A 24,518-nucleotide genomic window follows, 5' to 3' on the forward strand; every position below is an offset into this window, starting at 1 on the left:
GTCCCTTTTTTCCCTTAAGAGATCTAGTAACACTGCAACTGGTACATCACACACCCTTAACACAGAATACTGTTATTTAAAAGAAAAAAAGGTTATTAACCGTACTTTTATTTAGTTCTGACCAGTTACCAATTAGAAAGGTGACAGTGGAATGCTAGAACCGGAACGAAAAAATACAGTTTCTACTCCGAACAATCCAAAATGAAAATCCATTTAGTTTTTTAGTCCCTGGATAGGATTAATTAATCCGTTAGCCAGTAATTACTGGTTAAAATGACCTAATGTCAGACAAATTCAAACATTGTCGGACACATTGTCCAGTGAAAATATTAAAACAATATGTCAGCACCCCCTTTAGTTGATGCCACAAGTATACAGAGTGATGCCAACAGCTTCACCGCCAGAGAATCCTAATCCGTGACTGTAGTGGGTTGTATCCCACACACTGGCAAAAGCAGTCTGCATTATTCCCGGTTTGCATGGCCGCACTGAGAAGTTTCTCATTTCAGATTTACATTAAAACAGCCTTGCATTGCTGTCTTCTGGAGAAGAAGGACAATAGGATGATGTGCATCTCACGTTTTAGAGAAATGCTGGACACAAAAGCAAAACGCTTTTGTGCTATGACAAAACTAAGGAAAATAATCATAAGAGTAGCCTGGTTTCACTGAAGAGCTGTTTTAACAGGTAAGAGAATGGACAACAATAACTGAGTAAAAAAGATTATACTATCTGTTTTGATTTGCAATGTAGATACTTTTGCAACATGCAATATAACAATATTGTTTTGATCACCATTGACTGTCATTGTATGGACAAATAATTATATAAAAAACATATTTTGTGTTCCACAGGAAAAGTCATACAGGTTTGAAAGGACATGAGGTTGAGTACATGATGACAGAATTTACATTTTTGGTGAACTACCCCTTTTAATATGTATAATGCACATCTCATCTCTTTTTTTTATATATATTTGTTACATATTGTTATAAAAGAAAAGATAATTATTTTCCAAATTTGTTTGCAGTACAAGCTTGCCCAGAGTTTGGGGTGTGATGCTGCACATGTTTCCTTGGCAATGAAGTGGGGCCTGAAGTTTTTGTAGCTTTCTGCAGTGCACTTTATGAGTATGAAGGTGTGATTGTAGTATGGTTCTAGCTCGAACATGTGTGCTTCCATGGACCACCATGGAGTTCCAGAACCTTTGTGGAGACCCTGGATTGAAATTTGCTGTCAAATTCAGAGATGGGCCTTGTGAATGTTTGCTGTTGAATATATTTAAAATTATGTAATTTTCGTCAGACTAAAACTGAATCAAATGAATGATTATGAGATAATGAAATATTGACTAATTTTAAAGGACATTTTCGTCAAAAGACTATGACTAAAATAAAAAACTGTGAAAAAAAATTATCACTGCACAGAAGCACACCAAATCTTAACCATCACTAAAATGCAGAATGAGACGTCTTTGTTTGCAAGCACGTTTCATGGCGAGTTCAAAGCAGCACTTGACGCTCTGACTTCAAACATGAACGCAGCTTCACGATTGCTGTAACAAAGCAGATAGCCACAGTCTACCAGCAGATTAATATTGTGGAGGATTTGAGTTTAGGAGATTTAATGCCACCTGCAATGAACATGCAACCTACGTATGTGGGGACTATGTTCTTTTAATTAGTCAAACTCTCACTTAGACTTTGGGAAACGTTTAATGCTCTTGAATTGGTGATATTTTAGTGCATTTCTATCTGAATATTGTGGAAGGCTTTGTTTGGAAAATGTTAATAAATCATTATATTGCTACATATTGTTTTTTTTTTCTTTTCTAATATAAAAATGAATTTTGACAAGAAAACAAGTACATATAGTGTCAAATTTCAGCACTTTTAAAATCTGCGATTAATCGCATAATTGTGCGATTAATCGCGATTACAATTTGTAATCGCCTGACAGTACTAGATATAACCTAACGATTTGTTATTTTAATATTTATTTATAAATGAAAATATATGTGGCAGATTGCAGTTTAGTTGTTTTGTTTTTCCCTCATTGTTTATTTGTTTAATTAGACGCTAATTCCATGATGGCCATTTTTTTATGGAAAAGCAGCAAATGTTTATCATTCAGTTGAATTGACTGTGTCATTATTTGCCTATATTACAATATTATGCATAGTCCATTGTGTTTACAATGCAAAATAAACACAGAAATTAGGATTTTTTCCAATTTGTCCAGCAAACTTTATAATTTCCTGACATGTTGGCAGCACCAAAATTTCTTAGCAGAAACTATGTAGTAGTTAGGAGTAGTTAACCTAAAGAAGCAACACTACTAAAGTTTTTTGGTAGCATTAAAGTAGTTCAGCTATTTTCACTATACTGCCGGTTTTCCAGTAACAAGCTGTTTTCGCAAGGAATAGCACTGTAGTGTCACAAAATGCAACATTTGTCACACTGTATTGTGAACGCAGCAATGAAGTTGAGAGAGTAATCAAACACACACCTAAATTGTCCTCTCTCTCTCTCATGCAATGCTGGGAAACCCCAAATCATTTAAGTGAATCAGTTGTTCATGTAAATGAACCGGTTAAAAAAAATCGTATTCACTTATACATAGCCTATTTAGCATTGAGAACTCTGATTCATTTTAATGAGTTGGTTCTTTTGGACAGTTCATATAAATAAAGTAGTTCATGTATAAATGATTCACTGATTCACTTGTGCCCACAGCATTTCTTTAAAGGGACTTTGCATTCTTTTTTTGAAGCATTGCTGCTGTTTATCAATACATTTTGATTCAGTTAAATAAAATTGGGGGTTTTATTAGCATATATGTAATACAATATATAAGCAAATTAATATTATATGCTATGGCAAAAATTCACATATATCTGCTAAACAAACGTTTATAACGATTTTACTGTTTACAGTTTATGCCACTTTATAAAGATCATACAAAATAATGTACCCACGTTACCAGTCATCTTGAGCAATGTTATTGAATTTAATTACTCAGTATGTTTAAATATGTCTTCAAAAATCGAATTAACAGCTGTACACAAACACTGTGGTTCAACCTGTGGTACATTTTGTGGTCAGGTTAGGTAGTCACGTAAAACTACCATGTAGCTATGTAACCTGTTACATCACCATTCGGTTCTCAAAAAGCAAGCCGGTTTGCGATAGGCTCCAGATTGTCCACACACACACACACACACACACACACACACACACACACACGCTTTTTCAAGTTCTCTTTTGTTTTATTTTACAAGCCACAAGATGAGAAGTTACATCATTTAGAAAAAAAAAATAATAATAAAACTGATATTTGCTTGTCAAAAAATATTATACAATTTTCTCATTACAGATTTTTATACAGCATGAAACAGAAATGAACTGTAATAGAATCATGATCTTGTCATATAAATGGATCGGATACAGGAGCTCCATACCGTCACCCACAAACCTATCTTTATACCCAATAAATATAAACTGTGGATATTATATTATTGATAGCCAGGCATAGTAACTATCAGGGCACAATTTCAGTTAATTTTCATACTCATTTCAGGTACGTCACTGTGCTAGAAACACACACACACACACACACACACACACACACACGCAAACATGAAGCTGAGTACAGAGGCAGGCGTGGGCCAGCGATCAAAATTACTGTCGGAGAACAACTCATTCCTGGCCACCTCGAAAACAACATAAAGATGGGAATGAAAGAGAATGGGATGAAGACAGGGATCATTGTCCTTTGCAGGAAAGAGCGAGAGTGCAAAAGAGGGATGGCTATCTGATCAGGCCGTGTGAAAAAAGCTGTGGAGAGCCACTTGACATTTGGCCTGATTCAAACAGCTTTGCTGAAGGATGCTACTCTGACTGACTCTCTCAGACACACAAACACACATGCATATACTCCATTTGTAACTGTGAAGTTTTTTTCTTTCGATCAACCTAGTGCTGTCCTTTTCAACACATTCTCTGTCAGCATTTTCCTCTATTGTAACTGCCCTACCCATTTCTTTCTTCATGTACGTTTTTCCTCATCAAATTTAAAGCAGAACACAAAGATTACATCCAAGTCGTGTATCTGTGGGCAGTTTTCAGCCTCTGAGCTAGCACCTAAAAGATACAAAGAGTAGATGAAATAACCAAGATATCAAGCATTATAGAAATACCGAGGACAACAACTTCACAACAATGTCAGGTCTTCTTGGAATGTTGAAAGCCATCAGTTCTGTGATAATGATTGTGGAATCTACTCTCTGCACTCCAGAGCTTTCCATAAAGGTTTGACAATGGATAGATGTGGTGATTGGCCATAGACAGCAACTTTATCCTGGTAGTCATGAAATCCATCTTGAATTTGTTTAGTAGTGTGCATATACTCTTGGAATTATGGAACATTGCTGGGTTACAGTCATTTTACCATCTGATCTTGGAAAATGGGGTTCGTTGATGGTTGATCAGAGAAATGCTGATTCAAATGGTAATTTTTACAGCTGTACTTTGTAAGTTTCCAATTTTCTGAGAGCATTGACTTTTCCAATTCATATTTTTTATATTTGACAAATAGTATGCTATTATTATTTTTGAGCCTGTCCCCCCTGACAAAATTGAGCAATTTAAGCGCTGACTTCTCACTGTCATTGAAAATCTGGAAGTTGCCTCATTTTGCTTCCGTGCTAGCAGTTAGACATCTTTTATATCTAAAACGTTTCGTAATAAAAAATCTACATAAAATATTTAGATTTTTCCTATATTTGTAACAGTTAAATACTTTGACTTCCTGTATGTTTAGTGGTCATAATAGGATAAGACAACTGGACATTAAATGCCTAAATGTGGCCCATATGTTTCCTCCAACCACACCATAATCATGTCATAACTAGAGTAGTCTTTCCCTAAGAATTCTTGGTGTTATGTTACATTCAGAAAGAGAAAATAAACATTTGCACTTAATTACAATATGAAGTCTTCAAAAAGAAGATAGCACCCATTTTTTGCTAGCTGACTGAATTAATTAGCATGCAATCCAATAGTGTACATTACAGAGTATAGTCATTGTGTAAAGTTGTTATAACCATGAGCCAGATATGAGATGCTTTCCCTTTACAACCTTGAGGTAGCACTACCATCTAATAGTTACTTTGTCAAGCAGATGCAATGATAAGGATAAATTCCAGCTCTGTCTTAAATGAACACACAGTTAATGAGGACTGACAAGGCTTGAAATGTGATCAATCATCATTGATTATCTAAAGTAACACTGCATAGGAAGGAGGATAGTAAAAATATTAAAATGAATAAAAAGGAGGATGCTAATGTAGCCAAAATCAAGCCAGTGCATTGGTTGCTGATGGAGAAAGGCTGTCACAGAGTAGTTAGTCTGAGGTGAACCAGGAAAGAGCCCTGCACAGGATTTGCAGCACTGTTGGATCGTTCCTTATTTCATTATATCGAAAGCTTTATAAATTCACAGAATGGAGAGGAAGGGGCATAGAGAGAATATTAGCATTTCTCATTTTCCCCCTCAATCTCTGCCCTACCTACCTCCTTCAAGTGCCTCCTCCCTGACTCCCCCCACTTACTGCAGAGTGACTTTAATCATCACTTTCGCCAAAACACATTAAGTCATTGTGTGTCCGCGGGAAAAACAGCTCTGTGCACTCCGAGCATCACATTCTATTTGCAACAGTGATGCATAGCTGGTGCATTACTTTGGAGATTAAAAAGGATATGCTGAATATCAATAGAGTGTATCTGATGGATGTCTGTCCTGGCCCACAATAAAGGGACATCCAGTAGACCTCCTTGGGAGGAGGTTTGTTCATTTACCAAAGTAAAGCAGCTCCACACTCACATGCTCGCACAACCCACACACACTGATGAATACACAAATGACAGCACAGACACCCAGACAGCTATAGCAACTTTTCAATCCTGTACTCATGTTTAGCAAAACAACACCAACGCTTAATTATTTATTTATTTTTTTGTTCAGGAAGGATAACAAAGTCGTTTGCATACATTAAACCCAGGCCAGAGGACAATGTGATTCCTTCGAGGTCGCAGGGTGATCATTACAGCATCAGAATGGATGGCGACAAATGTAAAGTGCTTTGGAGCTTTTGCCCAGATAAGAGATGGAGGTGATAAATAGAGCACAAACTGAAGGACTTGAACCACAGAAAGGACTGTTAGGGCACCATGACATTATTCCATAGCAAGGAAAAAAGGGTGAGAGGAAGGAGGGGAAAGATTTTAAGGGGATGGGGCAGGGGATTATCATGAGTCCAGAATCTGACATCAGCAAAAGGGAATCTTGGTCAAATTGTTTATTTGAGTCCCCAACTTGACCTGCTGCCCTTCAGAAGGCTGTATGGTTGAAGTTTTGCCTCTATGTAGGCTCTCAATCTCTGCAGAGTTCACCCAGGAACCCAGCTCTGGCTGTTGTGTGATTGCTGAGGACCTGCAAATGCCCCCATTCCCATTCCCATCCCCAAACCCATCCCAAAGCCAACACCCTGTGACAATGTCCCATCAAAGTTAAAGTCCATTCCTTCTGTTGAGTCCATGAAGTCGTTCAGGAGAATTGATTCCACATCACAATCCAGACTGCTCTGGTGCACATCCATTTCCAGGTCAGACTGCAACCGGTTGTGAGGATCCTGGTGATGGTTAGCTTGATGGTTGCCATGGTAATTAGGATTCTGTGATGGGTGGTGGTAGTACCCATGCCAAGGTTCTGTCATTTCCTGGTGGAGGGGGGCACCTGGGTAGGGTTGATGTCGAGGGTGTGGCGCTGAAGCCAGGCGACAGGGGTCCTGGGGTACATCCAGGACACTGGCAGGGTTAGGAGGCAGGGCAGTTGAAGGGAGGTGAGCGCGAGGGCCATAAAGGTTGGATGATTTGTGGTTGTAGGGATGCAAAATGTAATTGTTGACCCTGGGAGAAAGGTCTGGTTGTCTGGAGTTGTTATGTTGCATTTGATTGTGCATGTGATTCGGATTGGGACTCGCATTAAGTTTGTGGTCGTGAGATTGAACATAGTCATGGCCACGGTGGTGTTTTTGGCCATGACTGTAGTCAAGACCTGGATGATGCTTATTATGAGCTTGACTGGGATTGTGATGATCGCTTTGATTTTGCTCATGATTCATTGCATGGCTGTTGTGAAGGCTTTGATTGGGATTGTTGCCTTGCTCGGGGTTATGATTGTGATTTTGGCTGTGAGAGTGCACAGCACTGTTAGATTGTGACATAAGTGAATGGGATGCTCCTCCTTGCCCTAAAACCATGTCCTTACCACAGTATTGTGGCCCCCCAGCTAGCAGACTTTCGAGGGTATTGTTTTCTGAGTATGCCCTGAGGGCACGCTGGAAGGTAGAAGGCTTGTTTTCCTGGATAGTCTGCATAGGTGTATGATGCCTAAGCATGCCCATGGATGACTGGCCATATACTGTTCCACAGTAGGAGGTCTCTGCCTTGGTTCCAGGGCCATAGTGGTAGCCATTGCGCTTAAGTGGCAAAGGCTGGGAGTAGCCCTCTTCCAAGCTGATGGCTCCTGTTAGATCAGCAAGATGTGGGAGCTCGACAGATGGACAATGCCCCCCTGTTCCCAGGGCTGGAGATCTAGTGCTGGAGGGACTAGGGTAGAGTCGAGGAGAGGTTGAGCAGGAGAGCCCTCCTTCTTCTGGTTCATCAGGTTCTGCTTCAGCCAGAATGGGTGATAGACATCCACTGAGCGTTGACGTAGAGGAACTGGTTCTGGAGTGCAGGTCTATCCAGGCATCAAACTCTTCGCCCCCCACTCCCATTGCTCCCTTTCCAGCTGGACTTCCATGTTCTGGTGATCCCTGTATTCCAGATGCTCCAAGCTCTCGGGCAATTCCCACCGCTCCCGCTCTCTTCCGGCTGACCCGGCCTCGGCTCTTCATATACTTGGTTCCATTATCCATGGAAACAGCTCTGCGACGGGGACCTTTGCCCATCTTTCCACCCTCTGGGTTAAGCATCCACCAAGAACTTTTTCCTGTTCCCTCATTCTGCACACGGATGAAGCGAGTGTGAAGAGAGAGGTTGTGTCTGATGGAGTTCTGTAGAAAAGAGAAAATGGTAGACATTAGTGTTCAAACTTTGAGTTGAGGTATGTTTGCAACACCAGTTTGTGTCTTTTCTTATGTAGGATATGGAAATATTTAAACAATTAAGTTTTATACAATGGTTTATTCAATGAAATCGTTCAATCTTAAGTGCAATTTAAATCAACAGATATTTAAAATAAGACCATTCATGGTAATAACATCACAATATAATACTCCTGTAGAACACAAGATAAGTTCCTACAAAAACCCTTAAGCAGTTGGGGGCTTTCAGTACAAGAAGAGGTGAAATCCCTCTTGGCTGCTCAGGCAAATCAATACTGTAAGCAGACTTTCTCCTGCACACTGCACGCTTGCTCTGACTCACACTGCAGCTAGCCAAGCGGAGTCCACATGCAACCGTAATCAAGGTTACCCAAAAGAATCACACGTGGCAACCTGATCACAGACACATCTATCGATTGCTGTCTTGCAAAAATATGAGGGAAAGCCAGAGAGTAAGATGACAAAGTGAGAGTGAGCCATGATTCTGGCACGCTTGCAATCTTGGAGGATCACCAGACAAAGGAAACAAAAACAAGAGAGAGAGAGAGAGAGAGAGAGAGGCTTCAGTGAAACAGATGCAGCAAAGAAATGCATCTTTTTCTTTGCTGTATTACTACAATGGAGTCAAGAATGTTGATGAATTAGAGAGCAGCATTGAGTGCCACATTACACTATGATATATGGAAATGTGTTTTAGGGCTAAGATCAGAGCATGTGAGCGGAGCGGTGATAAATCCACCTCAGTGGAGAGCGCCTTTTTGAAGAATCTTCTCCTTTTGCTGAGCGCTGCTCGCTGTGTTTCGTGATATGCTGGTTTGGGAACCTGCAAAATAAGCAATATGCCTTCAAACATTGTGGGAGTTCAAACATTGTTTTAGTGAAGTTGCAAACCTTATAGCCTATATAAATGCAAAGTATAAATCAAAGTTAAGAATGAGGAAATCGAAAGGGAGTGTGGAGAGACCATGAGAATTAGCAAATATTCCTTTCGGAATACGTCACATTGCCAGAAAGCAAGAGGATGTGCTAAACAAATATGGTAGTGCAGCAAAAGGTGAGCTAGCAGGCTACACTACCATTCGATATTAAATTAATAGATAAGTAGAGAGTAAGGTATCTTGTTGTTTTGCAATCTCGTCGGTGCAGCTGCCAGGTAGATGTGAGCTCGGTTCTGCGGGGTTGCGAACATTGAATATGTACACTTGATAATACTGTAAATTGGAAAAGCATATTTCCTTGATTCCCGGTGAATACACACAAAAAATCCCTGCATCAAAACGAATAAACATATGATCATGCAGATCAGTGTGTACTAATTTGCAGGCACAGCATTCTGCTTTCATGCCTTCATTATAGCATTTGATTGGTAAAGATTTACGCTCTCACAAAGAGTATATGATTGAGGAATTATCTCACTTAATCAACTGCCTGTTGCTTTCGATTTCTGCTCCGGGATTAAGTGCACATAACTGCTGGAAAGTTTCACAAAGCCAGTAAAATGTAAAAAACTGACTCTAGATTAGTGGTTGCGGATAACATCTTCCGACATCACTTCTTAAACAAAGGCAGTGCAATTCGTGAATTAAATCATTTATATTTGTTTTGGGATCATTAAACATGATTTCATTTAATATATACGGTATTGGACAAAATCTCACTTTGTGCAGGACAAATATTTATTACTTGTTAAATCCATGGTTAAACCCTGCTGTACATATAACGAGTGCATGCACAACACATGATCTTTTGATGCATATAATGTCTAGATTCACTTTATGCTGCTTTAAAAATATCAAGGAAAATCAAAGGGGGCACATGGTATGTACTAATATAATAACTATTATATAAATAACCATAGTCCTTTAGATTGCATATGATTAGTACATATAAAATTGTAGAGAATATTCATCAAGCAACAATACTGAAAAAGAGAAAAACATTCACTGCTCTTTTCTGGATAAATTAATACACCCTTTAAGACTGTACACAAAATTAGGATGAGAAATTGCTCAATTTAATTTATAAACATAATGTCTGATAGCATTAAATCAGTAACCTATTAATTTATCAAATCTACAGTAACCTAATTAGACAACTGAAGATCAATTATGAATTTCACTTTTCCTGTATTTACTGGTATTAGTCATTGTTTTCATTATTGCATAAATGACTAGAACAAACTTTGAAGTTGAAAAGATTGTGTTTTTCTGGTCGGTTGTGTCACTCAGACCTAGTTTAAACTAAAAAGCGCAAATTTGCATGTATGCGAGATTCAGCGCCACCACACATGTTTTATCACTTGTAGAGGCATGTTTGATGACTTGTTTAAAGTAAATAAAGGTCATTTAGAACTGAAAAAACTGCTAAGGCATTATTTGAAGATGTTTAGTGTGCTAAAAGAGAAATATTTAACTGATTACAAATAATAGCAGAGATCTGGTAGACCCGAATATTTAATAGCCGTTGTAAGCCATTACAAAATAAACAGCGAGATTTCATATACTAAAACACAACAATACAATCACATCATTTCAGATGTGTATGTTACTAAGCATTTGATAATTTAATAAATATAGCCTATATTTCACCCAGAAGGGCAGACCATGTGGGCAAAGGGGCAGTTGCTCGGGCCAATGTAGCCACCCCACCGTGTACATGCTGTGAGCGGTTGAGCAGAGCGCAATGCACATGGAGTGGGTTATTGAGCAAAGTGTCACACCGCTCCGCCTCACTCACATGTTCTGGTTTAGATCACATTATAATATGGAAATGTATGTCAGGGTTAAGTTCACACAATATTAATACAATGTGTATTTATCCTCTACTTTCACACAAAAATTGAAGAAATGATTCAAATCACCCTTATATATACGGTATATAATGTGTTTCGTTAATTGATAGGTTTCTATTAAGGGTAAAATGGATTCCTTTGAGAACAGCTAATTTTGATGAGTAGGGGAATAGATGTACTGCTCTTACAGGATAAGAAGGTGGGCAAAGAAAAAGAAAGAGCAAGGCTATCCAGTGAAACAGTGTGATGCCAGTACTCAAAGTAGACTGGAACAACATCTTTCTATCTATTTAACTCTCTCTCTAAAAAGGACAGGGCCAGATCCCTCAATCTGCTACTCCCTGCTGAGTGCTCTCACCACAGTATGCTAGTGTTCACACCAACTGATCTCTCTCCCTGTCTCTTTCACTCTAGCAGGAAAATCATATCGGTCTATCAAATTCTCAACATTACCAACAATCCATTTTAATGTGTTGACATGTGTACACAGCAAAATTAATGCAGTGAGAGCACTACTCCTTACACACATACACACTCAGTCTCTCACTCTCAAAGCTACAGAGTCTCTCAAGGGTTCATACCCCCTCTCCATCACTTCACCCACCGTCTATCAGATTCCCTCTCTCTCACACACATTCATCTCTTTCCCTGTGTCCCTGCATCTGTTTATCACTCTCTTTTCACTCTCTCTCCATCCAGCCACAAATCATGACACTAATTTCATTCACCTGCTCTGCAAAAGACAAAAAATGCAAATAAGACAAAACAAATCTACTTCATGTCCCTCAATCATCCACAATACAATTATGTTTTGAGTGCGTCTATCAGCTCATCTATACTCCATAATCCCCATCGCATGCCTTTACGGAAAGCCGCCTCTTGTTTTCTGCAGTGATTCTGAGAACCATTACCGCTCATGAGTGGTCAGATATCAGTCACTGAAAAGAGGCAATTACCGAGGCAATATTTACACTACAGCTGGATATCGACTGTAAAGCAGGCTAATCTGATACTGCATGCTGTTTCAGTGTCACCTCACACCTGAAGGGCTAATTCTTCCCCCAACACTAGTGGCAGATTTGCTGCTTCCATTCAGAGCGGTGAGAAATTGGATAAAGAAGATGTATTTATGTTCTCTCACCCCCCAGGATAGGCCTTTATTCTCCACCAGCTATTCTGCCAAATTACACGAGCCCCCGTGCTGGTGGAAGACCCAGATGCTTCCAGGGCCGACTTAATCAAAGACAAATTGAAGCCTGGCGTCACGACCAGGATCTGCCTACTGAAACGACCTGCGAGAGGTGATCTGAGCGTGATGCTCTGACAGCTCTGGCGACCGTGCTTTGTTGCAAGGGTAACCATGACTACTGTGGATTCGGGAAGAGAGGAGCTATGTGCGAAATGTGGGGGGAAGAGAGAGGCAGTTGCCGTTTGATGCTGCAGGTATACTGCAAACAGACTTTCATCTCTGACAGTCAGAAGACTTGCCCAACTCACAAGAGAGCTTCAATCATCAGCAGTCACACCGTCGCTTGAGCTGTCTCAGAGGAACAGTGATTAGCAAGTCAACTATAGGCAGCACGACTTCACAGTAGCTACCAGCAACCCGCCACTCCACGGATCAACTCACCAAACTGCCGTCTAGACATAAGCTTGTTGTAGAAAGATCGCATATTTTAAACATGACAACATTCAGACTTAAAAGGCCACACATCATCATTTAGTCAGTGAAAAGATCCACTTTTCGCCCTTAGTGGCTCCATTAAAATGGGGAGAATAAGGTAGTGCATGAGTTGCTTTTCTCAGTGGTTGTGGTGTTTGATAAAAACGGATTATTCATGAAGTCACAATTGCTGTGGTGGTTGTGTGGCCGGTGGTGAGTGTTATAAATAGCAGGTCTGTGGTGCAGAATTTGATCCAGACACCTTCAAGCTCCTCTGCCTCTGAGTCATTCACTGGTCAGCTGTGTAGCCGTCTGCTTATGACCTGCTTTGGCTCTCTCTAATACACAAAAACAAACACTTTCTCTCCAAACTCTCCAAATACTCATCTGCAACTATTAAAGTTGAAGTGTGTAATTTCTACCCCATTAGTGCAAACAAACAGAATTGCAAAATTAAACTTTGTTGTCAAACAGCTTTCTTGTTGATCGAACAGATAGTCCTGCCCTAAACTCATGCCATTGGTTGAGTCAGTGTTGCCGCTGAAACACACAGACTGTTATTATTATAGCATCACAGTGACATAGTGTGTAAAATTTTGAAAAATTAAACCCACGATTGACTTACTTAAATTTTGGGATGCACCGAAACTTCGGCCTCAGACAATTTTCTAATTTCTGCAGATTATTGTTACTATTACAACAACACATCATCAGTTGGGTAAAACGAACCTGTCTCACGACGGTCTAAACCCAGCTCATGTTTCCTATTAGTGGGTGAACAATCCAACGCTTGGTGAATTCTGCTTCACAATGATAGGAAGTGCCGGCATCGAAGGATCAAAAAGGCGACATCGCTATGAACGCTTGGCCGCCACAAGACAGTTATCCCTGTGGTAACTTTTCTGACACCTCCTGCTTAAAACCCAAAAAGCCAGAAGGATCGTGAGGCCCCGCTTACATTTTTCATTTTAATGTGAGTGCTCATGATTTCCTAAATATATTGAAAAATTACAATTCATGTCTTTAGGAGTTCAGCTTATTTAATGAGGAAAAAAAATTACTGACTGCACCTTTAATAGGCTACACATTTTTATGTAATTCTTTTCTGCCTACTCTATTTTATTATCAAATGTGTAGTTATATAAAACTTGTGGTTTTGGTGCATCTTTAATAATAACATTTAGAATGTAATTATTCCAAACAAAGTCTAATTTAAAATCTAAATTTTTGGTTTTCAGTGTGTAGAGAATTTTGAGGTTTTGGTGCATCACTACTTATAATTGTCTCTGCATATTAAGCTGGAATAGGAGAAAGTATTTTAACATCGAAAAATTACACACCTCAACTTTAACCTAGCAGATAGTACTTTATTAACAAAGCTTAGAAATATAAATATTGCCAGTGATTTGCTACACTAATGATTACACTTGTAATGTTCACACTGACATCGATTTGCATTTATTTTCAAGGAGAGTCTGCGATTTTAGGCAACATTTGTTACAGCGATCGCTGGTGAATCAACAATGTTGAGCAGAGTTAACTTTATGCAAATGAGCAAAAACAAGATATGCCGACTACCAATCGTAGTGCAGACAGTAAAGCTTATGTGATCTGCCTCCTGATACAGTTGGATACTGCAGACGAGTAATGATGCATCAACACTAAAGCAATTTGGTGACCTCCAGCAATTTAATGCTGAGCGTCCAAATAGAACATTGCGATAGACTCAGGCCAGGCAATGTTCAAAAACTCATTAAAGCCCTGTTCATACTGCCAGTGACATCGCGCGAGACAGCGACACGATCCCACTCATTTTCAATGAGAGCACAGCGACTTCCAGCAACACGAACTGTCGCGGCCATTGGCGACCGAGATCGCAGTGGAGAGATACAAGAAAAGTTGAGAAAATTTCAACTCTATGACATTCGCAAGCGACTACCAATGAGATTGAAGACAGCGGAGCTCACGTCATCTGTCTCCTGGCAGAGAGTGAAGGTACTCGAGACAAATACAGGCAAGACAGGAGAATTAAAACATTTCTGTGAGCGATTTCACTGTTCTATATCATTTGTCTGTAACTACATGGATATGGGCTAATAAAACGATGCGTGTAAAACCGTGTCGGCATTCTGAGTGAGTATGATTCATATATTGATATAACTTTTTGTCTTGATTAATGATATGGTGCATTGCTGCATGTTATATAAAATGCGGTCCCTGGAGGCAAGAGAACTGATTCCTAGTCAAATTAGAATGATATCTTAATTTTATCAGCAGTATCATCATGTAATAAGCATTTCAAAAGCTTCTATGTCCAGTTGTGCGGTCCACCAATAACGTTAGAGTGGTGGCAGCAGTAGCAACACCCACCAGCATCACAGATCACAGAGTCTAACGGCACCAAGCAACAATATCACTGCCGGTGTAAACGTTGCTTCACAGTACAGATACTCGCTCATACAAACACAACCTGATATACAGACACTTTCAAATATGCCCTGCAAGCCGGAACAATCTGGCAGTCAGGCTTAATCCCACTCCAGCCAGCATAATCCAGATAAATCTGGGGCTAATCCTAGTTAAATCTGGCTGCCCCACAGCTGACTGTGACCCCTGGAATGCAACAAAGTAATGGGGATTGAAGGGATCATATGCTGGCCAGTAGGAGATGCGTAGAGAAAGAGTGATGACGGACATAATAATCGGCATAGGGATCAAATTTGACAAATCAAGAAAATTTCAAAACTTGAGTTAAAACACTACAGCCCCATAGTGTTTGCAGTTTTCAGGGAAATCAACCTGGGGATGAAATACTTGTAGTTGTTTCTGCTTAGATTTAAATGAATGCTCATTTAATTTGTCAAATTGGGATTTATGAACTATTTGACCAACAGGCGCCATTGGTCACCCCCACCCTCTTGTTTTTATGTTGGTCTTGTATGCCCACAGTCGTCACAGTCATAAAAAAGGCTGCTTTTACATGGAAAGTTCTGGCTTAACAATTCCCATGAAACATCAAAAACAAACCATCATACAGCGAGAAAAGCTTACATTAATGCAATGGGTTTTTTTAGGTGTTGGATATACAATCAAATAGAAAACTTTTAGAGAACTCAGGGAGAAATTGTGATTGTATCCGTAGGGTGAAAGGATATCTTAGGGCATTATAGGAAAAAGGAATTTTAAAGGGGGGTACATTAAGATGTCATAGTAATAACTAATTCTATGAAGATCAGAAAAAAACTGCAATCCCCCAATACCTGCCCAGAATCTACACCCCTGCTGGTACAATTTTGACAAGGTTGCAAAAAAAATTACTTTTCATTCAGCTTCTCTCAGGTACAAAATGCAATGACTGCTGTAGACTCTCTCATGTGTTCTGTATCTACAGTACATTTCGGTAAAAAGAGAGGGCAATGTTTAAGATGCTAGCTACCTCAAAGTTTTAGCAAACTATGCTAACACTTGCCAAGCGATCTGTTTTTCATTTTGAGGATCATTCTAATTTACTGAGCAGTCTCCTCAGAGTTTTCAAGGCAGCGTTCTGTTTTACATTCTGCCCAGTGTTCAATTTGACGCGGTCCGGAACACACGGCTCGTGTTGGGGAATTGTTCTGTCGAGCATTCTTGTGTACTCGCAGGACTGGAAAAGCTGTTTTCAGCCGCGTTCACCCATTATTTATTAATCCATTTCACACAGCCAGCAGTTATTATGCATGCTACTGTCAATGGGTATCTCTCTGCCTCGCATTTATTTGATAATAAGCACAAGTGGGGTAGGAGATAAAAGCGCTGACTGCTTTCATTGTGCGAGAGGGAGAGAGTGAGTGAGAACTCCTGCAGGCGAGGAGACTTAAAATGAGAGTTGTGTGTGGGAACAGGGTGCGTCTGCTAAGCCTGTCTGGAGGCAATCGATGGAAATTAGCCAACGCTAAAGATGTACTTCCTGTGAGTGATGTCACGGGCGGCGCTCGGCTGTTTGTGAAAAAGCAAGAACTCGCGGGCGATTAATGGGAACGGTGGAAGGTGAGCGCAGAGAGATATGCCAATATGAAATTACTGTATCGAACAGGACACATACATGATAATGATGCTAACGGAAGTATGCTAACAATATTATTTCTGGGTAATATAGCATATAATTCACTTATTAACAGAAACAGTATAAGAAGGTGGAGACAGACCACGCAAAGTACAATGAATAGTGGAAATCATAACATTGGAACAATGGAAGTCCTGCCCTTATTTAAAACATCCAATCACTTTTTTTCCACTCTTTTACTCGCACATACACATTAGCTGGACCATATGAGGTTTTAGCATGATTTGAACTCCTGAAGCAAAAATGATAATTCCATTGTCAGATTTTAATTGGTGATGTTATTGAAACTTAATCTTGATAGTTTTTGAGACTTTGCACGTTCAAGCAGATAGAAAATACCTGCCTGTGGTTGTTACAAAGATGGCCCCTGAATGAACTGAATTGCCTTATACGGACTTCATTTTTATTAATTTGTTCAGGAATACATTACCCTTCAAAAGTTTGAATTCACAAAGACGTTTTTGTTCATCAAGACCGTGAAGAGACGCGTTCAACACGTGCACACATTGGATGAGCCGGCAAGAACACTGGGTAAGGTGTTTACATGGTACAGGAAATTGGTGTAATGGGCAAAAATCTACCCGTGTCGATCGGGTTATTCATCAGAATCAGAATGTGCTTTATTGCCAAGTATTCTTACACATAAAAGGAATTTGTCTTGGTGACAGAAGCTTCCAGTGCACAAACAATGCAGCAACCAGGCAGAGATAACAATAAAAAAATAGAATCAAAATAAAACGTTTTTTGCAAGCGAATGTATGGCAGAAGAGGTAGGATATGTTTGATAAATATAAATGTAAGTGCAGCGTAGTTCTAGCGGGAAGACTAGCAGCTGTACATCATCACATCATTAGCTGGGTATCTCCTAGCCAATCACATGTAAGCCATTTCTTTATAAGTCTGCTCACAATCTATCACATTGCTGTTTCAGTGTGCTAACCGGCAACCTCCACCACCCTACCACCACCAGTTGAGCCCCGTCTCGCACGGAGGTAGGCTCCTCGCCCCTGCCTCCTATCTCCGTCAGTATATGATGGTTCCAAGTACAACTCCCTCGGACCGCAGACGGGGCCTACGCCAAAGAGAGACATTACTTTTCTGTTTTACATTCATCAAATAAATGTCATCTTAAACCTCACTCAAGCCTGCGTGTCTTCTCGATAGAAATGTATGGCCTTTACGCCGATAAAGAAACATAGTTTATTACGTTTCTTAAGTGTTGTCTGGTTGTTTTATTAAGAATAATCTGTGTAAGAGCGTTCATGTAAATGCGCTCATTGCTACGGGTTTCTTGGATGAACCTAAAGTTTGAAGAATACAGCCTTTATGTGTATAGAAATAGTCATTTTTATCAATATAAATGTCTTTATTTCATTTTCTTTCACAAGTATAAAAGAATCACAGTGATTCAAAAATCTTCTTCTTTCTAATCTTAATGTTTGTCTGCATAGAGTTATTTAATGTTTTGTCTCTCTGTGGTGATAATGGGCAAAATTAACAATGAAAAATAACAAAAATAAAAATGTGAACCACTAATGATACAACTACCCTAAAAACAGAGCAAAGCCATCATTACAGCCAACCCTTAGGCGACAGAAGGCCTCTCTCTCCACCCACATCCCTGTGGAATGCCCACCCTTCAGAGGGACTAGGGAGGAAGGGAGGGGCAGCGTCTGGGGATTTAGCCTAACCTGAGAGAGGTTGACTGGGTACGGAAAAGAAGTTGAGGCCCCTGGAGGCCTGTAGGTGTGAGTAGCCAGCGAGTGCGCGCCATTCCCTTGGACTGAGCACTAATTGGAGCTGCTGGCTGAGCTGGGCCAAGTTCCCTGGGAGATGGGAGAGCCTGAGGGAGGTAGAGGGAGTGGGAGGAAGTGAGGGATGGACAGAGAGAGAGAGAGAGAGAGAGAGAGAGAGAGAGAGAGAGGGAGGGAGATTTAAAAATAGAGCGGGCAGATTTAGGAGCATCTGAGAGCGGTGCAGGGGATCGGAAAATCCACCCTTCGTGCCAGAGCTGACCAGACCTTCAGGGCATAAAAGCCAGTCCTTCACTGTGGTGTAGTGGGCACGGCATTGCACTGCCGCCCCCTGGCATACGTTTGCCCGGACGTCGCATGGCATGAAGCCCAGATTGGGGCAGCGCTAAGAGTCGGGAGCAGTGTTAGCCTGTGGGAGATCGCACAGACTCTGCTGTCTCAGAAGAATTGAGGTCCTACACCTGGATCTTACATGCACAGATGGACACTTCTTGTTGCGATATACTTTGCTAATTTTGTTCGTGACTAACTACAATGATACAAATGGAACAATATATTAAAAATAAATAAATCTGTAAACCTTTTCTTCATCAGTATTTTTGCTTTGTCTTCTGTTAAAAATCCTAAAAAAGAAAATCCTAAAAAGAACATACAAAATAAAAAAACATAAATGTACTTGCAAAACGTATCAATATTTGTTTTCAGAGACTGCATCTTGAATTAAAGGAATACTCCAGGTTCAATAAAACTTAAGCCCAATCAATCAATCAAATGGCATAATGTTGATAACCACACACACACACACACACACACACACACACACACACACACACACAAAAAAAATCGACTTTATGCACTTACAATGGAAGTGAATGGGGCCAATCCTTAAACATTAAAATACTCACTGTTTAACATGTGTCACATTATTCATATTTCACAAATATCTGAACATCCCAAAAAAAAGCATTCACTAATTAGCCAAAACACTATGACCACTCACAGGTGACGCGAATAACGTTGATCATCTGCAAACAAGGTCAGGTGTCAAGGTCTGGGTAGATTAGATGGTAAGCAAACATTGAGTTCCCGTATTCAATGTGTTGAATGCTGGAGGAATGTCCCATTTTCCTTTTCATCACATGGACGTCCGTGTACGTGTGCGTAGTTTACCTGGGGGAAGTGATGACACCAGGATGCACTGCGGGAAGATGACAAGCCGGTGGAGGGAGAGTGATGCTCTGGGCAATATGCTGCTGGGAAACTCTGGGTCCGGCCATCCATGTGGACGTCAATTTGACACGTGCCACCTACCTAAACATCATTGCAGACCAGGTACACCCCTTCATGCCAATGGTATTCCCTGATGGCAGTGGCCTCTTTCAGCAGGATAATGCACCCTGCCACACTGCACACATTGTTTGAGAATGGTTTGAGGAACATGATGAAGAGTTCAAGGTGTTGCCCAGGCCTCCAAATTCCCCAGATCTCAATCCGATTGAGCATCTGTGGGATTGCTGGGCCAACAAGTCCAATCCACAGTGGCTCCACCTCACAACTTGCAGGACTTGAAGGATCTACTGCTAATGTCTTGGTGCCAGATACCACAGGACACCTTCTTGGCTCTTGTAGAGTCCATGTTTTGGAAGGTGGGCACTGTTTTGGCGGCACGTGGAGAACCAACAGCATATTGGGCAATGTATTGGATCATCGGTCTATATGTACTTGAATTAGAAATTAAGACTGTGGTTTTTTTTATTTTGTTTTTACCACAATGGCTTTTTTTATTTATTTTTAAATCTAGCATATACAGTATATATATATATATATATATATATATATATATATATATATATATATATATATAAATATATATATTAGAGTGTGCTTAAAACAAGAAAACAGTGGAGTTCAATGGAGCACAAGTCTTGCATTAGAAACTTTGCTGTGATAGATCCCCATTTAAAAACCACAAAAATAATATTACATAAGGAAATATAAATAATAGTAAATAAATATATACATATATATATATATATATATATATATATATATATATATATATATATATATTAGTCAAATCAGGCTAACACGCTGCATGGAAACAGTTCATTTTACAAATTTAATTTAAAATATTCTATATTCTATTCTATATTTTCTTCGCAAACAAAAACACAAGCACACACAGCTATGACTGACTTTATCATGGAGCACAAAGTCACCCTCTGTTCTAGGCAGAGCATGCACAATTAATTAGTAAATCATTAATTAAGTCACGCATCGATTATTTCGGTTCTAGGGCGTGGAATGAGCTGATCGCTTTAATCAAACCCCAAACAGATTGGGAAGCACCTGATCACATGACTGTTAATTAAAACTCAGCAATATTAATGCGGTTCAAATGCTCACTTTAATATAAAATATTGAAGTTCATGTTAAAGGACAAAGACTCTAACATACTTAGAACACACAAAACATTTTCCATTCTCTTCAGATTTGGTAACCGTAGGTCTCACGATAATCTTTACAATAAGAAACAGAACACAAAGATGCTCTCTGTTACATACATCCACACACACACACTCACACATTCATGCTCTTAGCCTGGCACATAGGGTCTGCTCATTACAACAATGCCAAGCTACCGGTTGCTAAGGAGACCTGTGGGAGAGGGAGGGATCCTGTTGCTATGGCAGCAAGCCAGCTTCCTGCCAACTGTCTTTCCCCAAGAGACCTGACCATAGTAGGCAGCAAAAGAGAGAAAGAAAGAAAAGAACACAGGGATCTGAATGTCAGAGAGACAGAGTGAGCATGAGGGTGTGTTGAGGTGAGGGGGTGGGGTGGGGTGTAAGAGGGGTTATGGGTAAGATGTTGAAAGAGAAACACTTTATAAAGAACGCAGCAAGCAGGGAACCAATGGAGGAGGGGTGGAATACAAACCAAAAAACCAGGGGGGAGAATGTGTTGTGAAAATTGATAGAGTTCGAAACAGAGGAAAATGAAAGACTCGCTTTTAAAGAAGCAGAGCGAGGGCGCCTTCCGGAGCGGCGTTTTCAGATGCTCTTTCTCATGAAACGGCTCGCTGGCTTACCGCGCCATGTCCTATTGTGCTAGCGCGCCGGTGACTGCACAAGATGGCTGCAAACTACCACTAATTGTACAAAGTGAACACTCTAGTGCTCTAAATGGCACCTCCCAACGTGTGCTGTCAAGAAGTGGCCGAGGCTCACTCATTAAACTACTCTAAAACTTGCTTTTACAAGAGCCTCAACTTTCCCAAACGCCAAACTATAGTTTCTCTTTGGCGACATGTTTCCAGTGTTGAAGCTATTTTCAAACTGTAGCTTTGTTTTGAAAAAGAGGCTACATTTCAGCAACTTAAAGGGACATAAATCCTCATAACACATTGTTCTGAGATGTTAACAGTTATCAGATGATATTATTATAATTTAATCCATTTAAAATAGATAAATATTTAATTGAACATTTAGCAATAAACAAGAGGATCTTCTGTCATTGGTGAATCATTTTTTAAATCGGTTTATTTACATGAACTCTCCAAACAAACTAAACATATGAGAATCATTAAAGGTGCACTCAGTAACTTTTTTGTTAGTGTCATTTGGACTTACAGTGACACCTAGTGGTGAGGATGCAGCATCTTTTAAAATCAATAGTTTTCAGTTATCGTAGTAAATTCAAATTCAGCCATGATTCATTAAATCCATGAGTGAAAGTGTCCTATAACTGGACGATTACTGAGATTAAGCAAGTTGGTGTTTGGCTGGTCATGTGATCATAATATGGCAGCCCCCCTGAGGGGACCCTCTCCCTGTAGATTTAAACCACAAGGTTACTGATATGACTACAGTCCTCATCTTGTGTGAGTATTCATGATTTTATACATATATTTCAAATTTAAAATGTCTTTCTTCTTGAGTAAAATGTTATTTTATCGATATATTGTTGAGGCTTCGATATTTAGCATTTAGTCAACATTTAAATTAGCCCAATTTGCATGCTTTTCCATTCACTCAGTTGGCCTCTGTTTAAAAGTCTGGCGTTACAGAATTGGGAGAACACAAGAGGGCAATATAGCATGTATCATACACAAACAGACAGGACGAACTGATGTGGTGCAGGAGATTGCAGTCTGAATTTAAAACAATTTTTGTACTACTTCATGAATGAACAAAGTGAAGTTGATGAGTTTGCAGGTTAGTGAACTGGGGGGGGGACAAGGAAAAATGTGCATGTTTTTTTAAAGGCTACACTATATTAAAAACAGCTGAAGTATTTTTTAATGCTACTGAAAAAGTAGTTAAGTTAGCGGTGGCGCTACTTTTACTGTAGTTAACTACTTCACAAAGCTACTAGCTTCGTTATGAAGTGCTGAATTATCAAATCTACACCTGAAATAAGAGACGTGTCAAAGCACACAGCCAAATATTGTTGGGAAATTTTACACTGCGAGTGTTAAAATGAACACTTCCTGGGTGAACATTCAGTGTTCAATTAACACTGGCCAAAGTGTTACTTATATGAACACAATTTTAGTTTAAACACTTCAGGTGTTGAAAATGTAATATATAAGTGTGTAAACATCAACACTCAATGGTGTTGCATCCCAAACACGCTTCCACAGGTCACTGAAACTTGTTTTAATACTGATATTTCATACTTGATATTAAAACAGCAACATTACAATTAGGATTAATACATATTTCAAATTGAATCTAAGTGTTTTATTAAAAAAGAAAAAAACTGACAATCAGAAAGGGAGTTATGCATTTATTGAAACAATACAACTTGTCTTCCTTAAAATCCCCAATAACATCCTCAAATTTAACAATCCATGTTTAATGCTGAAACAACACAACACGTGTCATCCTTTAAAGCATCAAAAAAAAATATTCTCAGGTAAAACATTTTTAAATAAATACACATTAAAACTTCCTTCATATCATTAATTAAACATCTATGTGAAGTGCTGAAAAAATACATCTCTTTGTCACTGTATGTATAAATGAATCAGATCTATCAGATGTCTGTTTATCAAATGCAGATAAACAGGTCCGTGTTCACTATCCATAGCTTTTGGGGCATTTAGTCAAATAATCTGAATGCATGGACAGGTTCATAAAAATTACATTTGACACGAAATCTACAAAAACTATTCAGTAAGTGCTCTACATGTGAGCATTAATATATAAAGTATCCTTCTAAATGCATTGCAAATAAAACATCATCATTGATTTGTAGTTTCACTCAATTACTGTTTACCAGTTTTGCTCTTAAAGGGATACTTCACCCATAAATAAATTCTCCCATAATTTACTCATTCTTATACCATCCCAGACATGTATGACTTACTTTCTTCAGCACAACACAAATGAAGATTTTTAGAATAATATTTCAGCTCTGTATGTTTTTTACAATGCAATTGAATGGTGACCAGAACTTTGAAGCTCCAAAATGTACATAGACACAGAGCACACTTTTGCACACAGAGTTTTCCAAACTGGGTCTCTTTGAAGGGCAGACATTAGATGTGTTGCCTCCATTGCTTTCAATAAAACTTGCTGACAGACTTTCCATCAGTCAGAACAGGGGACGGCTGATCCAAAATGGGATCTGGATGTATAAAAATACGTATGTCACTCACAGCCAAACACCTGCACATTCATTTAAACAACAGGTACATTTTAAAGCTGACTACATAGTAACGACTACTACCATTAATAATCATAAACTTAAATCAATAGGTTAATGTAGCATGGACTATATTTTTTAATAATTTGTGAAAACAGAAATATTTCTTCTAATTAACCAATCAGGTCAAAAAATGGATCCAACTCACATTATCCGACATAATATCCTGTCATGAGTTCAAACATTAACCCGCCTATTATAAAGACTACATAAAGTGTGTGTTTTAGTGATTTAATGAAGTTAATACATACCTTGAAATGTGGCGCAGGCACAACCAGCCAGTCAAGTTGGTGAAGAAGTGGCGGGGAAAATGATAAATGCTTTGCACA

General features: G+C 39.4%; 1 protein-coding gene across 1 annotated transcript in view; it reads right to left on the minus strand.

The window, feature by feature from the left end:
* Positions 1 to 3,261: 3,261 nt before the first annotated feature.
* Positions 3,262 to 24,518, minus strand: part of LOC127620384 (forkhead box protein O3-like) — a 53,009-nt gene continuing 31,752 nt past the window's right edge. The window contains exon 2 of the mRNA XM_052093604.1: positions 3,262 to 8,119. Coding sequence (XP_051949564.1) covers positions 6,449 to 8,119 — 1,671 coding nt within the window. The 3' untranslated portion in view covers positions 3,262 to 6,448. The remainder of the gene's footprint in view (positions 8,120 to 24,518) is intronic.

The sequence above is a fragment of the Xyrauchen texanus genome, chromosome 26 (genome assembly GCF_025860055.1).
Source record: "Xyrauchen texanus isolate HMW12.3.18 chromosome 26, RBS_HiC_50CHRs, whole genome shotgun sequence".
NCBI lineage: Eukaryota > Metazoa > Chordata > Actinopteri > Cypriniformes > Catostomidae > Xyrauchen > Xyrauchen texanus.